This window comes from Sebastes umbrosus, chromosome 8 (genome assembly GCF_015220745.1).
Source record: "Sebastes umbrosus isolate fSebUmb1 chromosome 8, fSebUmb1.pri, whole genome shotgun sequence".
Classification (NCBI taxonomy): domain Eukaryota; kingdom Metazoa; phylum Chordata; class Actinopteri; order Perciformes; family Sebastidae; genus Sebastes; species Sebastes umbrosus.
Window position 1 is genome coordinate 9,461,403 of NC_051276.1, and position 15,366 is coordinate 9,476,768.

Below are 15,366 nucleotides of genomic sequence, written 5' to 3' on the forward strand. Positions count from 1 at the left end.
GATCGCTCTCGTTTTACAGGAGGGATTGAAGGAAAAGGGGAGGGGTGGAGCGGGGGGGAGACCGACGAGGTTTGGGCTTCTACTTCTTCTGCCACAGAAAGGGTTAAAAGAGTTTGTTTTTGCGGTTTCCGAAGAGCTGTTTAAGTGACCATGCTGAGAATCAACACCAAGCCAAAATGTGCTTCTGAATATTCACATACAAGAATGAAAGATGTAAAAAAGCAAACTGATGTCATTCAAACACGGAAATCAGGAGACAAAAGCCAGGATTATCATAATTTATACTAATCAGCTGACTGGAAGAGTTATCCTCAGGGAACAATGACAGCAGACATGTGGAAATGATAACGGTTTCAGCAGAAGAAGAAGAAGATTCAAGAAATTGAACAACCATGTGTGACTGCTGTTGTATATTACATTGATAAAAACCCAGAGGAGTTTTAAACTGGTATGAGATGTGCAGAAAGTCTTAAATATGTTTGATCACCAGCACAAAACACCGGTGTCGGTCAATTTATCCATCTATTGCCATCATTTTCGGCATTATGTTGGAGTGCCTTACTTCACAAGATGATGGTGCATGAGCTACTGATTCTCTGCAGAGAAAAAACAGAGAATGTAAAGCATGAAAGAGCAAGATCATTGTCCTGCATGCACTGACATGATCTTCTCAGCAGTGTACAAAAGCAAAGACGTCGGTTAGTGTCTTGACAATATGATATGAATGACTGCGTATCAAATGGCAGATATCAGAATGAGAAGGTGATATCTCAGGGGATCATTTGATTTAGTCATGGCACATATCTTCAACTGCATGTGACAACCTGAACTGAAGCTGGGCTTAAAGGGTTGGTTCACTCAAAATACAAAAAAAAATAATACAAATAAAAATAATTCTGATTAGTGTTTGTGGTATCTAGCCACAGCTGCCTCTGGGATTTCTGCCTCCACCTCAGTAAAATGGAGATGGACCAAATTTAGTTTGTGGTGCTCACAGTAAAAGCAGCATCTTTTTCCAGAAACAGAAAACAGCCCTTTCACTCTGGATATCCCGAAGAAGTTGCTGTTTGTCTGTTTTTTAGTCAAACTACTTTCTATAAAAGTTTGTAAGAACATTTTTGACAGCATGTTTCTGGAAAGAGAGGAATTTTTGAAAAGGAATTTTTTTATGTTTAATGGAAGTACCACAAATGGAATTCCGTTCACCTCCTTTGTATTGGGGCAGAAATCTCAGGTGGACGTTGTTAAAGCTGGGCTAAGAACATATCAACACCGCTAGATATTTCCTCTAGGTAAGTGGAAAAAGGTGTTTTTTTTGTAATTTGCATTAACTGACCCTCTAAAGTTAGAGAGTGAGGTGTGACAACACCTGTTTCCTAGGAAGTGAAGATTTATTTTCTCAAATGGTAAAGGATTGCTAAAGGCTAGCTAAAAGGAAATTTAAATTTTCTTTTAGCCCGCTAAAATGATTTCAGCTAGTTTCTTTAACACTTTACTTTCCCCAAATTGTAGCTTAGGACTTCTTAAAAATGTAGAGTAAGAGGCCTCTTCAAAACAATTTTAGCCAAATAACATTTTTGTCTTAAGGGTAACAACCCTATTTAGCAGAGGTGTGGACTCGTCTTGCCACATGACTTGAACTCAAGTCAGACTCGAGTTACAATTTTGATGACTTCAGACTTGCAACTCAACTTGGACTTAAACACCAGTGACTTGAGTCAAAGAGTGTTCCACAAATCAATTAATTTCTTTCAATTCCTGAATCAACTAACGTTGACGGCATTCATTCCCAGCAAGTCGACACTTAATTCCCCAAATCTTTTTTTTATGATTAAGTTCAGCCGCACCTGTTTAAACAAACTTGTTTTAAAAAATAAATACAAATTTTATAAAGCATACATGATTTTTTATTTTTTTATTTTATATATTGTTACTTTGTTGTGAAGATGGCATTACATTCTGAGAAGAGTGCATTATGACTTCTTTAAGGCTCAAAACTCAAAGTTTAGGACTTGGAACTTGACTTGAGATTTGCAAAACAATGACTTGGTCCCACCTCTGCTATTTAGTATCTATAAGCAGTATACAAACATTAAATACATGGTTTATAATACACTCTAATGTAGTTGTGGTTATATTTAAGTGTTCATTATTATTACTAGTGCAGTGCCTGTTCAGAACGGGCTGAATGCCTGGCCTGTGGTGTTCCTGCTTGTAGATATCTCGAGAAATGCAAAATGCTTTTGCTGGTGGTAACATTATTACTGTCGTGTTATAAGTTAGTATCAAGTCTGACACTGGAGAAATACCGTCTTACTCGTGAGGGAAAACACACACAGGTTCGAGGTTTACTCACAGTCACACTGGTGAAATACAGTAGATTAGGTTAGATTCTGCATCTAGTTGGCTATCCACTTCCAGTTTGATTGTAAAGTGAACGGCAGTCAATGAGCCGCGGCCGTTCAGAAGGATTCAAAATGATCCAATTACACCAAATTTGACACCACACGTCCTTCGGTCCCCAGCAATACACCCACCAAGTATGAAGTAGATCGGATGAGCAGTTCAGATATGAGAATAACACAGCGGGACAGACAGACAGACAGACAGACAGACAGAGAGACAGAGATTCCTTGTTCCATAGTTAGACAGTTAGTAATTATACATTCTCATATGAAGACATATTTTAGGTCATCACATTTTCCATATATTTATCATTCACTATCTGTTTATATAGCAGCCTCAACTTAGTTATAGTTGTTGTCATTGACAAATACATTACATTGCACTTATATCTGCTCACAATGACATTATAGTGTGTAATGAAGCATTTATTAAATTTGTATATACTGCTTATAAATGCTAAGTAAGGGGATTTAAAGTGAGGTGTGCTGTACTGGGTATTATTTCCTGCATCTTCAGGAGAAAAGTTTGCAGCTGTGAACACAACGCTGACTCAAATCCTCCCCCACACTGCATGGCCAGAAACTCATCAGACATATCATACAGTAAATGCATTTTCCATTTGAGCCGTCCATATGAGCTCTCATACAGTAAAGCGATGATCAGCTGATTCCAGCTCAGCCCCCCCGCCCCCACTCCCACCTCCCTCATTGTCTACCACCCCATTTGCGCTCCACTCTGCCACACAGTGAAAGGAGGATAATGGTGGCCTTGATGTTTACCTGCACCATCTATCTCCATCTCTTTCTAATCTACTCTCTGAATGCTTGCACACTCAATGGAGTCCAATTACAGGCTGCTGCTGCGTGGCTCTGCATGGCCTCCCCATAGGATTGAAGTGGACGGCGTACTTCTGCCATATACTGGTCGGGCTACGCTGCACCTTCAAATGTTAATGGCTCATTCACAGCCATTAACGCACACAAGCTGCATCAGCATGTTTGCCGGCTGCTTTCTATCTTTAAGTCTTCCCACTTATATGGTAATATAGAGGAGATGGCTATAGGCAGCCATTGATAATGAGGATGTTTTTCTTCTCTCTGGCCTTTTGTAGTGGAAATAAGGGAATATTTCTACTCCAGACAAAGTGAAGGCCTTTTCTCTTTTTTTTTTTTCTCGACAGCGAAATGAAATGATTGAAATACAAATGAGAGAGCTTCGTCTTTTTTGCAGCTGATATTGTAAAGGAGGACTCTTCCACTGTTGAGCAGAAGCTTGGTCTTGTTTGTTTTATGTGTGTCTCACAATGTTCATTGTTGTCAACAAGAAAGGTTCAAATGGAACCCAAGTATTTGTATGTTTGTGTGTTGTAAGGTTAGACCGATATACGGAGCCAATTCTGAATTTTTGAAAATTAAAAAATCTCCGAGTTACAGTCCAAAAGATTCCAGGATTGGCTATGACAAACCTGTATCGGTCCAACCTTTTGTCTTCATTCTGTCTGTCTGTCCCAGTCCTGTAACTCCATGTTGATGTGTTTGTCATCACCCAGAGGAGGAGAAGCCTGTGGTGACCAACGTCACCGTCAGCGACGTATCGTGGGACAGCTTCCTCCTGTCCTGGTCTGCCGAGGACGGGGCGTTCGAGGCCTTTCTGATCGAGGTTACCGATGCAGAGACGGGGGCTGAGTGGCAAAACCACACGGTGCCCGCCGATGCTCGCAGCCTCGCCATCTCTGGCCTGTCCTCCACCACCTGGTACAGGGCCAATCTGTACGGGGTGTACAGGGGGGCCCTCTTAGACCCTGTCTTTGCAGACACCATCACAGGTATCAACGCTGTCGACGCTGGGGGTCTCGCTCTTTACTTTGCTTCCTTCTTCTTCTGCTGCACACAGTGAATTCACCACTGTTTTTCCCATGTGGACTGAAGTAGCAGTTTCTTGCGGTTGTCAAATGGTGTTTGTCTATTCAGCTCTGGTGTGACTAAGTGTTAAAATGACACCGATAGGTGTTATAGACAACACTAGTTCGTGTTTGTACACTGTTGGACTTAAATTAGCGCCGGCAATTTCCCACGGCCTTCAAAAAATGTCCGTCTTAATAAGTTAAATCAGCCACTTTCGTTGGCTTCAACAGAAGTTCAATGGATTTCAAGAATATTCTGGACGAAAAAGTGATCCGGCGCAATAATTGGAAATCATTAACTGAGCCTGGCCTTAAAAAAAGACCTTAGTTTGACAAATCTTTGTGACTGAACACTTGTTAATGCTGCCATTTTCTAGAAAACTGTTTACCTTCAGCGTTGGAAGTACATTTCAAAAAGGTGTGTAAAGACAATCTACCAGCCGCTGTGCCGGAAGATATTCTTCACACACAAAATCTCCTATACATTCAACAAGAGTGCACAATCCAAATCCCCAAACAACACCCCCTCATCAGCCATCCATCATGCTTGTATCCCTTCCTTTGATGCAGGGGATTGTGAGCACTCACACAAAACCCATTCAATCTATATTAGCCAGCCACGGATACACGTTTGATCCACCTTTAAGCTGTCCGTCTGCCTGTTGGTACGAGTCCAGCCTGAAACAGCACCTGGTCTGTTGTGTGTGAACAGGCAGAAACACATAAAAAAAAAAGGTCAGTGTGCTGTTTAACTGGGGCACAACAGGTGCGTTCGTTTCCCCACCCACTACACCAAACACAGTCATTACCCGTGATTAACATGCTGGGAATTACAGTATGTGCCCTAATAAGTGGGCTGTAAACAGTGAAGCCAAAATCTGCTAATGACGCCTTATGATAGCCTCTGAGCACCTTCACAAATAAAGCACAAAATACCTCTTGAGGATTAATATGCTCACCATCACCCTATAAAACTATTTAGTCTGGACTAGAATGTCAAAAATAACCAGTTTCGAGTTGGTTTTTTTTTTATGTCCGCATCTATTCCGACATTATCATTCAGCATTTCACTGATGAGGATCAGTCAAGTGGAAGAAAGATGGGAGGACTGACAGAGGACAAAAAAAAAACCCTGAGGCGCTTTTGTCACTTTGTGTGAGGCCTCTCTTCTGTATGCATCCCCAGTTCCCCCGAGCCTGGACCGCTCTTCATTCTCATGCTGCCATTGCCCCTGGGCTCTGGTGCTAGGGTGCCAGGGGCTTCTGGGGCCACGCAGAATATGGCATGCGCTCAACACGGCCCCATTGTCTGCATGCTAATGGCTGCTGAAAACCATCTTAACATTTTTCATTAGCATCACTTAATCCATAAAACATTCCAACTTGTGAATACAAGCGCTGACTAATTTGATTACGTTATGCACGGTGGTCATCGTCGGTTCTACCGGAGAGGAAGACGTTGTTGTGGGGGAAAATAAAGTCCTCCTCTGAAAAGGGAAGGGAGTGAGGAAACTTTGAGTTTTTATACAACAAATGATTGATGGAACCACAAAGAGATGTGGACAGCACCCAGAAACAAGCTTGACTCAGTTTGTGATTCATATCACCACAAGCTGCTCTCGTAAAAGTTATCAGGCGAGACTGGAACTCTGGGCTTCTGCTTGCAGACCCCCTTTTCAGCAGGTTAGCTGGCGCCGGCGTGCACCTCCTCCAATAACAGGCTCCCTTTTGTGAGCAGCGATTGTGTTCCCTCAGGTCTTGGGGGGTGTGGAGGAGGGATGTGGGCTAGAGGGGTAGAAGTGGTGGTGGTGGTGGTGGTGGGAGGGTGAAATCAGTAGCAAGCTAGCACATGTTAGCTGATGGATGTGGCCCTCCCTCTCCTCCACTGACCAGCTAAAGCTGCCCGGCGGCTAATGAAGAGTGACAGCTCCCTGGGATTTGTCTGCTCTGCTTCTCATTTCCACCGCTTCTTCTCACAACAAATGCCTCATGCTTTTTTCCCTCACAATAAAAAAAAAGGGGTTTCAGGCTAGTTCAAGGACCCCTGAGACCCTCACATTTGGTGCAGTGTTTTAATGAGCAGTGGCGCTGGGCTTTATTGAGGCTTTCCTGAGCCCACTTATAGCCTATATATGCTTCTATCTTGGCTGCTTTTAAAAGCTCTGTCCGGCCTATGTATCCATCTGTGCTGCTGTTATAGGCTACCGGAAGTTTCTCCAGCTAATTAGCTTCAGCGCCGGACTCATCCTCTGGAGAAACGGAGCTTTTTCTCCAGCAGCTGTAGACTCCTGCTGTCTCTCAGCCTCTCATCCTATCACTGCCATTATTTAGCCGCTGCTAATGACTGCTTAACTACCAGCTTTTACTGCACCACATGCACACACTCCCATCTGCATGCACATAGATGTCTGCACTGTATTTGAGCACTATTCTAAGAGAGGCAGCTGTAGTTTGAAATCCCTAGATGGGTCAGACCAGGGCTGTTACTTTTTCAAAAGATAAAGTTTGAATGGGGGTAATGTAATTTGATGGAAGATCATAAATTACGTTTCATTGGCATTGTTTCGAGGCCATTTCACGTATTTCTGTGAGATCAGGCTGGTATCGAATCCAAAATGCTTCCTCACATTATTTCTCAGATGGTTTGGTGTCGTGATTATCCATTATGCACAATTTGCTAGTTTTCTCCATTTTGCATTAGTAAAGAGAGCAGCAACGACAACCTAGTTTACTGGATATGCATTGAGGTAGAAGGACATAGAAACGACCTGTGGCCCTTAATACACGGTGAACTTTTAATTCAAAGAGATCATTACAGATTGAATATTGAATTTTTCCCCCCATGTTCAAACAGTGGTTTGATTCTTTAATAAAAAAGTGGCAGCCCTAGCTCAGACGAATGTATTGTTTTACTAAAATGTCCTGAAAATGAATTCTGGTAACAATCTTAACTGCATCAGTTTTTCTTATCTTACTAACCACAGTGGCTTTGATAAGTCGGTTCATTTATTCCTTCTCTGTTTTTCACCAGATTGCGTTAAAACTCTTCTCTTTCCGTTCTTTATTTGTTGACTGATGCTGCGCTTCCATATAACCGATGCTGGCATTTACACATAGATTGATGCACTCTCTTTCACTGCCATGTTCCTCAAATGTCAAAGCACTCTTAAGTTCCGCAAAGGAGCAAAACTGACTTTCCCCTGTCACTCAGAGGCCGAACCAGAGGTGCCGGCTCTCCTAGTCTCCGACGTGACCCCTGAGAGCTTTAGCCTAGCCTGGATGGCCGAAGAGGATGTCTTCGATACCTTTGTCATAATGGTCAGCCAGGCTGAGGGCTCAGGCCAACCAAGAGAGCTTGTGCTGGGTGGCGACGAGCGAAGCACGGCCATCACAGATCTCACCGAGGACACCGAGTACAAAATCGAAATCTTTGGGCTCGTTTTTGGAAGACCCTCCAAGTCTGTAACGGAGGGGGTGAGAACAGGTACACGGTGACGGGATGGAAACGAGAAATCAGAGAAACTCTGCAGCACTAGTCTTGTCAAGCGTGGTCAATGTGTATTCTCACACGTCATACCTGTGCTCTCACATTTGTTTTTTTGTCTACTAACCTGGTAACAAAGCGTCACGTCACTGTATTCGTCCAAGGCAATTAACCCTGCAATGTGACCAAACAAAAAAAAGGTTATCTGTAGAAATGAATCACTTTTAACGATGATGATTTTTTTCGTGATGTCTGCGTGGTGTCAGAGGCTATGTGTTGGTGGTGTTCAGTGTTGTCAGTGTTGTCCGTGCTCCTGAGTGGTTTCCAGCAGCAGAGGGCCTTTCATCGCAACCAAAGGTTAACGGCAGTATCCAAGATCACACTCTGGGTTTAGAAGGACCACATGGCGGCTTACGGGGCTGCTGATCTCAGAGGGGCCCCCAGACTGCTGCTGGATCAGAATTAGACCGATATGGGTTTACTGATATCAACCTTCTTTTAAAAATGGGTCTCAGCGAGTCTGATATGATGGATATGAAGCAGCTATATTGATGATGCATTATTATTGTCCTGGTTTTTAGTATCCCATGATTGTCCAAATGCTTTCAGATCCTTTAATGAAAATAATTCTGGGTAAAAAAAGGTCCAATTTAAAGATGCTGAATATCAGCAAAGCAGCTTCAACCTAAAACAACCAGAAAAGGTCTTGAAAACTCACATCAGTCGAGCTCCACTCAGGACATTTACTCAGCTCTTTACTCTGCTCCTTTTCATTGTGTCGTCTCCGTCCGGTCGTCCTCCCAAATGTTGTCTTTGACTGCCTGGCCCCATGTGTCGGAGTCGCTCTTTGTAAACCTTGTGCGTGTGTGTGTGTGTGTGTGTGTGTGTGTGTGTGTGTGTGAGTGAGAGAGAGAGGGGGGGTGTCTATGGCTGTGTCTCCTGTCCTCCCTGGGGGTAAGGCTTTACTCTTGGGTTGCGTGGCGCATGTTTCACTTTTGTGTTGCCATGAAATGGGGGCAAGTTAATCTCCTCAGGTCTGTCACGCAAGATACTGTGGCTCGCTGTTAGCCAGGAAGGGTCTCTCTCCGTGAGCCCGGACCTCCCCAGGCCCCTTTTGTCTGTCTACCTTGCTCTCTCTCTTACGCACTCTGTCTTTCGCTTTCTTCTTAAAACGGGTGTCTTTCACCGGTGGTGGATCTGCCTACATGTAAATAATATGTGTGTCTTTTCATGTCTGCTATTAATTGTGAAGCAGAAAAATAGCCACTAGTATATGTAAATGATTTATGTGACAGACATACTGTGCGTTCTGATTTCTAGTCCTCACCAGTCTCAGAAGGTTAGTACACATATTAACTAAACCTATATTGTGTCTGTTTTTCCCCCCTATCTGCTGTGTGTGTCTTGTTTGTGCCAGACCTGGGCTCACCCAAGGGCATCCGCTTCTCTGATGTCACCGACACGTCCGCCACCGTTCACTGGGTGGTTCCAAAAGCTCGGGTGGACAGCAACAGGGTCACTTATGTGCCTGCTCATGGAGGTCAGTGTCACTCAATCACTACTGAAACAGGGTGGATCCAGACACTTATTACAGCACCGTCACTTGATTGAGGAAAACATTCCCTAAAGTGAACTTAAACTGTAGAAAAAGTGAAGAGAGTAAACATTTACAACATAAAGATTTAGCCCGCAGCGCTGATACTTTTACACTCAATACCTTCATCCAACCAGGGAAGTATATTCCAGGTTATGAATGACTTTATAGCCAGTATGAACGTTCTCACTGCTGTATTATCGCTGACCTATCAATCAGTTCCATCCTCCATCATCTGCAGAGCAAACTCTTTTCTCCAATGATAGACTACTTCTGCCCCCTAGTGACTGGCTCTAGGTACTTCTACTGAATGAGGGAGTGAGAGGTCCAGAGCAAATGACAATAATCATCAGAAAAACATGCCAAAAGAAATAAGTAAAACAAATCTAATTAACTTTTTGTCAGTTTGAAGGGGAAAAAACTAAGTTTATTACTATTATGATTTGATTTCTGCACATGACAACGGCTGTGAAATACAAATATAGAGACCAAACTGCTAAAATGACTCAACATTTGAGTAAAAACAACACATTAGGCCTATTCAAGTGTATGGGTACCACAGAATGGTTAAAACAACCAGGAAAATCAATTATAATGTTTACATTTCATATTGTCTCAGTTGACTGTAATGGACTGTACATTTAGACACATGACTGAAAATCCTCTGAGTGGAAAGAAATCAGGTCATCAGGTTACTGATGAATTTGAGAGAATGTCGTTATCTAAACAACTGCTACTTGAGCCAAGCTTCTAATATCTTTATTCAACCAGATGACTTGTTATTTTGGCCTCCAGGTAATGCTAAGACGCTGACGGTGGACGGCTCTGAATCTCAGACTGTGCTGCCCAACCTGACTCCCGGGGTCACCTATGAGGTCACTGTTGTCGCTATCAAGGGTCAAAGGGAGAGTGAGCCTGGATCAGACAGCGTCACCACAGGTAAGACACACATTCATTATCTTAAGGCTAGATATAAACATGTATATTTTCCTGGTTCGGGTTAGGTTGATTTACTCAGCTGTGATTTGTCAGTTTTGTGATACTGTAATAATTTGCTTGTGTAGCTACTGTTTAAGGGGGGACTACAGGTAAATGGGGTAAAACAAATGAACTAATAGATACTACCATGAAAGTTTGCTGATCTTCTTTGTTTGAATATGCAAATCAGTCATTATATTATTAAAGCCAGGTTAACTATTCTTGTTTCATTTTGTTGACATATTAGAGTCAAAGGTTTTTACAGAGGAGATTTTGGATATCTCTTTTTTATCACTCCATAAATCAGAAAATACTGTCAACAGCCATAAAAGAAATCATTTTCCACCATATTTTTAGGAATAAAATGTTGTATAAATCAGGCTATGAATGACATATGAACAAACCTCTCTGTCAAAAAACTTCAGAATATAGATAGGAATGAAACTGGAAAAGTTTGGTGTATGTAAGTGCTGCTGAAGTTGAGATTTCTGGCTCAGAGTCTGAGAGAAAACGGCCTTTAAAGATATGGATTGTAAAGTTTCATACATTACAGGCGAATAGGGTAAAAATCTTCAATCAACTTCCCCAGTTTATTACTTACATTAAGAAAATTATTTGTTTTGTATTACAAGTTTTCTGAAGTATTATGTTTGAATATGCAAATGAGGCCTTATCTAATGCTAACTTTTGGTGAATTTAGGAGAAATCTACAGACACAAAAAGACAAAGTAGTAAAATAAACACCTAAACGTGTATTTAGTATGTGTGTTTTCTTTCCACTCGTCTGAAAGAAGATGTGTTATGGAAGCAGGAAGAGGTGAAGTTTCCTTCCAACACAATAGCTCTGTCCATGGGGAGATATTTCAGTGTGTGTGTGTGTATGTCTGTTACAGCTCTGGATAAACCCCGTGGTCTGAATGCCGTCAACATCACAGACACTGAAGCTCTGCTGCTCTGGCAGCCCGCCATCGCCACTGTAGACGGCTACGTCATCACCTACAGCGCAGACTCGGGTATCTAGTGTACACATGCATGTACACACAATACATATAGATACATGAATAAACACACATGCTGTACATAAAAAAAAGACGTTTTATTACTTGACACAGTTGGTTTAATTGTTGAATCATGATGGAGATGCTGAAATGACGATCATTAGATGATCATTACTGCCTTTCAATGAAGAACTCATAAAAAGAAGGGGGGATTTGATCATATCTGAGTGGGACAACATGACTGATATTCCAATATTCAGTTTTAAACAAAAGAGTCACATCAGTCAGAAACAAGTTTGCTTCCTCCTCTAGAGTCAGCCTCTGACCCTGCATGTTTGTTCTGGATGTGCTAACTTCAGGCTAACTGTCTGTCTGTGTCGTTCCAGTGGCTCCAGTGATGGAGCGTGTGTCAGGAAACGAGGTGGACTTTGACATGAGCTCTCTGACGCCGGCGACACACTACACCGTGAAGGTCTACGCTGTCAGGGACATGGCCAAGAGTGCAGCCACCACGACTGAGTTTACCACTGGTGAGCATTCCTGCATAAAAGCTGATTTACTGATTCAAATTAAATCAAAAATGATCATTTGCCAAATACAGACTACAAAGTAGCAGCCGAGCAGTCAAGTGGACTTTTCTTTGTAACTACAAACTGTATTTTTTAATCTGAAACAACAAGGGCATGATGAGTGTGAGATAACCAAGAGGAGGAAGTCATTCATACTGTAGATAAACTGCTGTTTGTTTCTTGAACATTAATCGGATGAATGACTGCAGTGATGTCATGTAGAAATATGTGAATGAAAGATTAATTAAACATGAGTGACATCACAACAAGGGGGCTGAAACAGCTGAGAGCAACTGACAGAAAAATGTATATAGTAAAATATGATATGATATAAACTTGTGTTGTGTTATTAGATGTGGACGCCCCTCAGGACCTGGCAGCCAGTAACATCCAGACAGAGAACGGTATGCTGTCCTGGAAGCCACCTCGCGCTGACATCACCGGGTACATCCTCAGCTTCGAGTCTGCAGACGGCACCGTCCGTGTGAGTGGACACACCAGAACTACACAGATTCAGCACTGCATTCAATCTATAAAATGTGTTTGGGAATAAAATGTGTGAACATGTTTCCTCCTTCAGGAGGTGGTCCTGAGTCCCACTGCTGTCTCCTATACCATGGCTCAGCTCAGCGCCTCCACTGAGTATTCTGTCAAGCTGCAGGCCATTGCTGGTCCGAAGAGAAGCAGAGTCATCACTACTACCTTCACCACCAGTAAGTGGACTCATACACACTTGACAGGTTTCAGGCCCCTTTCCCACTGGTCAAAACCCCCACTAACATCTGGCTGTTGTCTTCAGAGGGAAAAGGTTACAATCTGCATTCATTTCCGGGACAAATGATTCAGTAGTCACAGGTTTTTATCGGCTCCAGCTCCGATCGTCAGTGAGGGAAACATGTCATACTGGTGGACACAAATTTTCACCCCTTTTCCAGCGCGATGCTATGTGACGCACAAGTGAATTAATAAAATCAACAGGGATTTGGACAATTATTATAATTATAATTAACATACAAAAATATTGCTCTCCTCAAAACCACCAGACTCCAGTAAGGAAACAGTAATTTTACCTGGCTGATCATCAAAACACACTTCATTCAAACTGGACGGAAACAAAATACAACTCATCAAAACCATCTTCTAATTCTTTTCCACTGTTCCAACAATCACCAAATCTGGTTTGACAGTTTGAAAGAGAGACTGAAAAAGTAACACCTATATAAAAAAAGGAACCACCGTAACATTTTCACTGTTTACTAATCCTGTTTTGTGGCGTGTTCGCGACATTGAACGTGACACGCCAAAAAATAACTAAACAAAAGGCTACTCGTCTACTGGCAATGGGAAAGAAGTCTATCGCCTATTTTTAGCGGTGTTTTCCATGTTTATAAACCTGCATATATGCACTAATTTTGGTGGGAAAAGGGTATTACAAGATATCTCAAAAAGTAGTAGACTTCAGGTGTATTTTCAATACTATTAATAATACAGTGGGAGGTCAAATGACCCTATTTCAAATTCATAACTCCTGAATTATGAAAAACCCCACGAAACAAAACCTTTAAGATTACTTTAAGGACTTTGTCTTTGCGCAGCAGAGAAGTGGCATTTATTTGACTATTGTGTTTTGGTTACTAACTCCACTTTGGTCGTGGTAGTGACCTTATTGATAGGGCAGCACAGTGTAACAGTGATAGTACTGTCACCTCACATCAAGCAGGTCCTGGGGCCGGTGTGGTTCAGTTTCCTCCCACAGTCCAAAGACAGTGTTCATTTATCTACAATGTTATCCTTGTGATTGACTGATGTCCAGCGTGTACTGTACCCTGCCTCTCCCCCAATGCATGCTGGGTTGCCATAAAAAAATACCAAAAGTGATCTGCCAATCCCTCTGCACCCTGCGCACAGTGCAGCCGATTGCTCTTTATGTAGAGTCAGACTAGACAGCCATATTAGCAGAGTGAGCTCCCATCCACTATCCCTCATTACAGATTATGTCTAGTCCACTTTGTTGACTTTTCAATCATATCATGTGTTTTGTGTTTGTAGCTGGCGTGCTGTACAGATACCCCAGGGACTGCTCCCAGGCCCTACTGAATGGCGACACTTCATCAGACCTGTACACCATCTATCTGGGTGGAGATGAGAGCCAGCCTGTCCAGGTCTACTGCGACATGAGCACTGATGGAGGCGGATGGATCGTAAGTCGCCAGATAACAGAGACATATATGCCCAATATGTGTTCATATTTAAAGCTGCACTAATCAATATTTCTATATTGGGGTTGTATGAGGTACTTATCCATAGTCAGTGTATTATTAGTAGATGGCGGTCAGCAAGCCCCCAGTTTGGAGAAACAGACAGGAGTACCGGCACGGGAGCAAAGCAATGTACAGCTGTGGACGGGGGGGGCAGCAGCAAAACAGATTTTAAACACCTCATTTGAAGTGTACGCTATATGTAAAATATTTTCACCGCTTTACCTCACCGTCAGACAGCCTGTTCCGACGGGGAACTGAAGCCGTTATCTATGCTCTCACCAAAGCCAGACTCCACTGAAGAAAACAGTATTTTTTCCCAGTAGTTGTTGGTCTACCACTGCCTCGATCTTTGGCGAGAGTGCATAGAAAACAGTTTCAGTTCCCCCGTCGGAAACAGACTGTATAGATGTCTGACGGCAAGATAAAGCGATGAAAATAATCTAAATAAAGCGTGCACTTAAAGGTATAATATGTAACCGTTGTCGGTTGCCGTTTGTAAACACACCGCATTCAAAGTTGGCCACACCTCTACAGCTCAACGAGCCGAGAGGGAGAGCGAGAGAGAGCAGCGATGGTAACGATGATGAACAAAGCAGCAAATCGGAGAAATAAAACTTTATTTTCGGATTGTTTCCCGGCGGTTACGTTCAAATCACACAACTAACTCTGCAATTATAACTCTGCAGGAAGGTGCTGAGTTGCCAGATTTTTAATGAATGCAGGCTTCCTGTCTACCGACTGTGGCTCAGCGCTGCTCTCGTCAAACTACAGACACACACCGATCATAGCTGCACTCACAGTACAGTGAGGAGCAGGAGACTGGAACACATGCACATAACACAACCTGTGCTCATCCGTGAAATACGGCCGCTTTGTATCTAACAGAGTAAAGGGGGACTTTTGAGTATCAGAAGCTGAGGGGACGTGTCAAAGCGGCGATATTTGACCACCTGAACGGGCTGCATACCCTGCGTGCTGTTATTGGCCCCTGGGGGTTACAAAGGCTGTTTGCAGACGCTCAGAAGCCTCCTGAGTAAAGCAAAATTAGAAGAAAAGAGAAAATCCAGGCAGAGGGCTGCAGGGTCTCTGCAGAAACAGACACCACCAAACACTTCTAGTTGGGCATAAGTGATGATTGAGAGGTATTATTTTTGTATCAGTTTATACTTAATTG

The 15,366-nt window shown here is 42.7% G+C and overlaps 1 protein-coding gene across 3 annotated transcripts in view; it reads left to right on the forward strand.

Annotated features, from left to right (window-relative positions):
- Positions 1 to 15,366, forward strand: part of LOC119492558 (tenascin-like) — a 59,015-nt gene that overhangs the window by 37,775 nt on the left and 5,874 nt on the right. The window contains exons 11-19 of one of the 3 annotated variants that reach the window (XM_037777076.1): positions 3,956 to 4,231; positions 7,520 to 7,792; positions 9,210 to 9,332; positions 10,182 to 10,325; positions 11,258 to 11,377; positions 11,749 to 11,892; positions 12,285 to 12,415; positions 12,512 to 12,644; positions 13,981 to 14,132. In XM_037777076.1, coding sequence (XP_037633004.1) covers positions 3,956 to 4,231; positions 7,520 to 7,792; positions 9,210 to 9,332; positions 10,182 to 10,325; positions 11,258 to 11,377; positions 11,749 to 11,892; positions 12,285 to 12,415; positions 12,512 to 12,644; positions 13,981 to 14,132 — 1,496 coding nt within the window. The remainder of the gene's footprint in view (positions 1 to 3,955; positions 4,232 to 7,519; positions 7,793 to 9,209; positions 9,333 to 10,181; positions 10,326 to 11,257; positions 11,378 to 11,748; positions 11,893 to 12,284; positions 12,416 to 12,511; positions 12,645 to 13,980; positions 14,133 to 15,366) is intronic. The other 2 variants (XM_037777077.1, XM_037777078.1) reach the window with 2 other exon arrangements.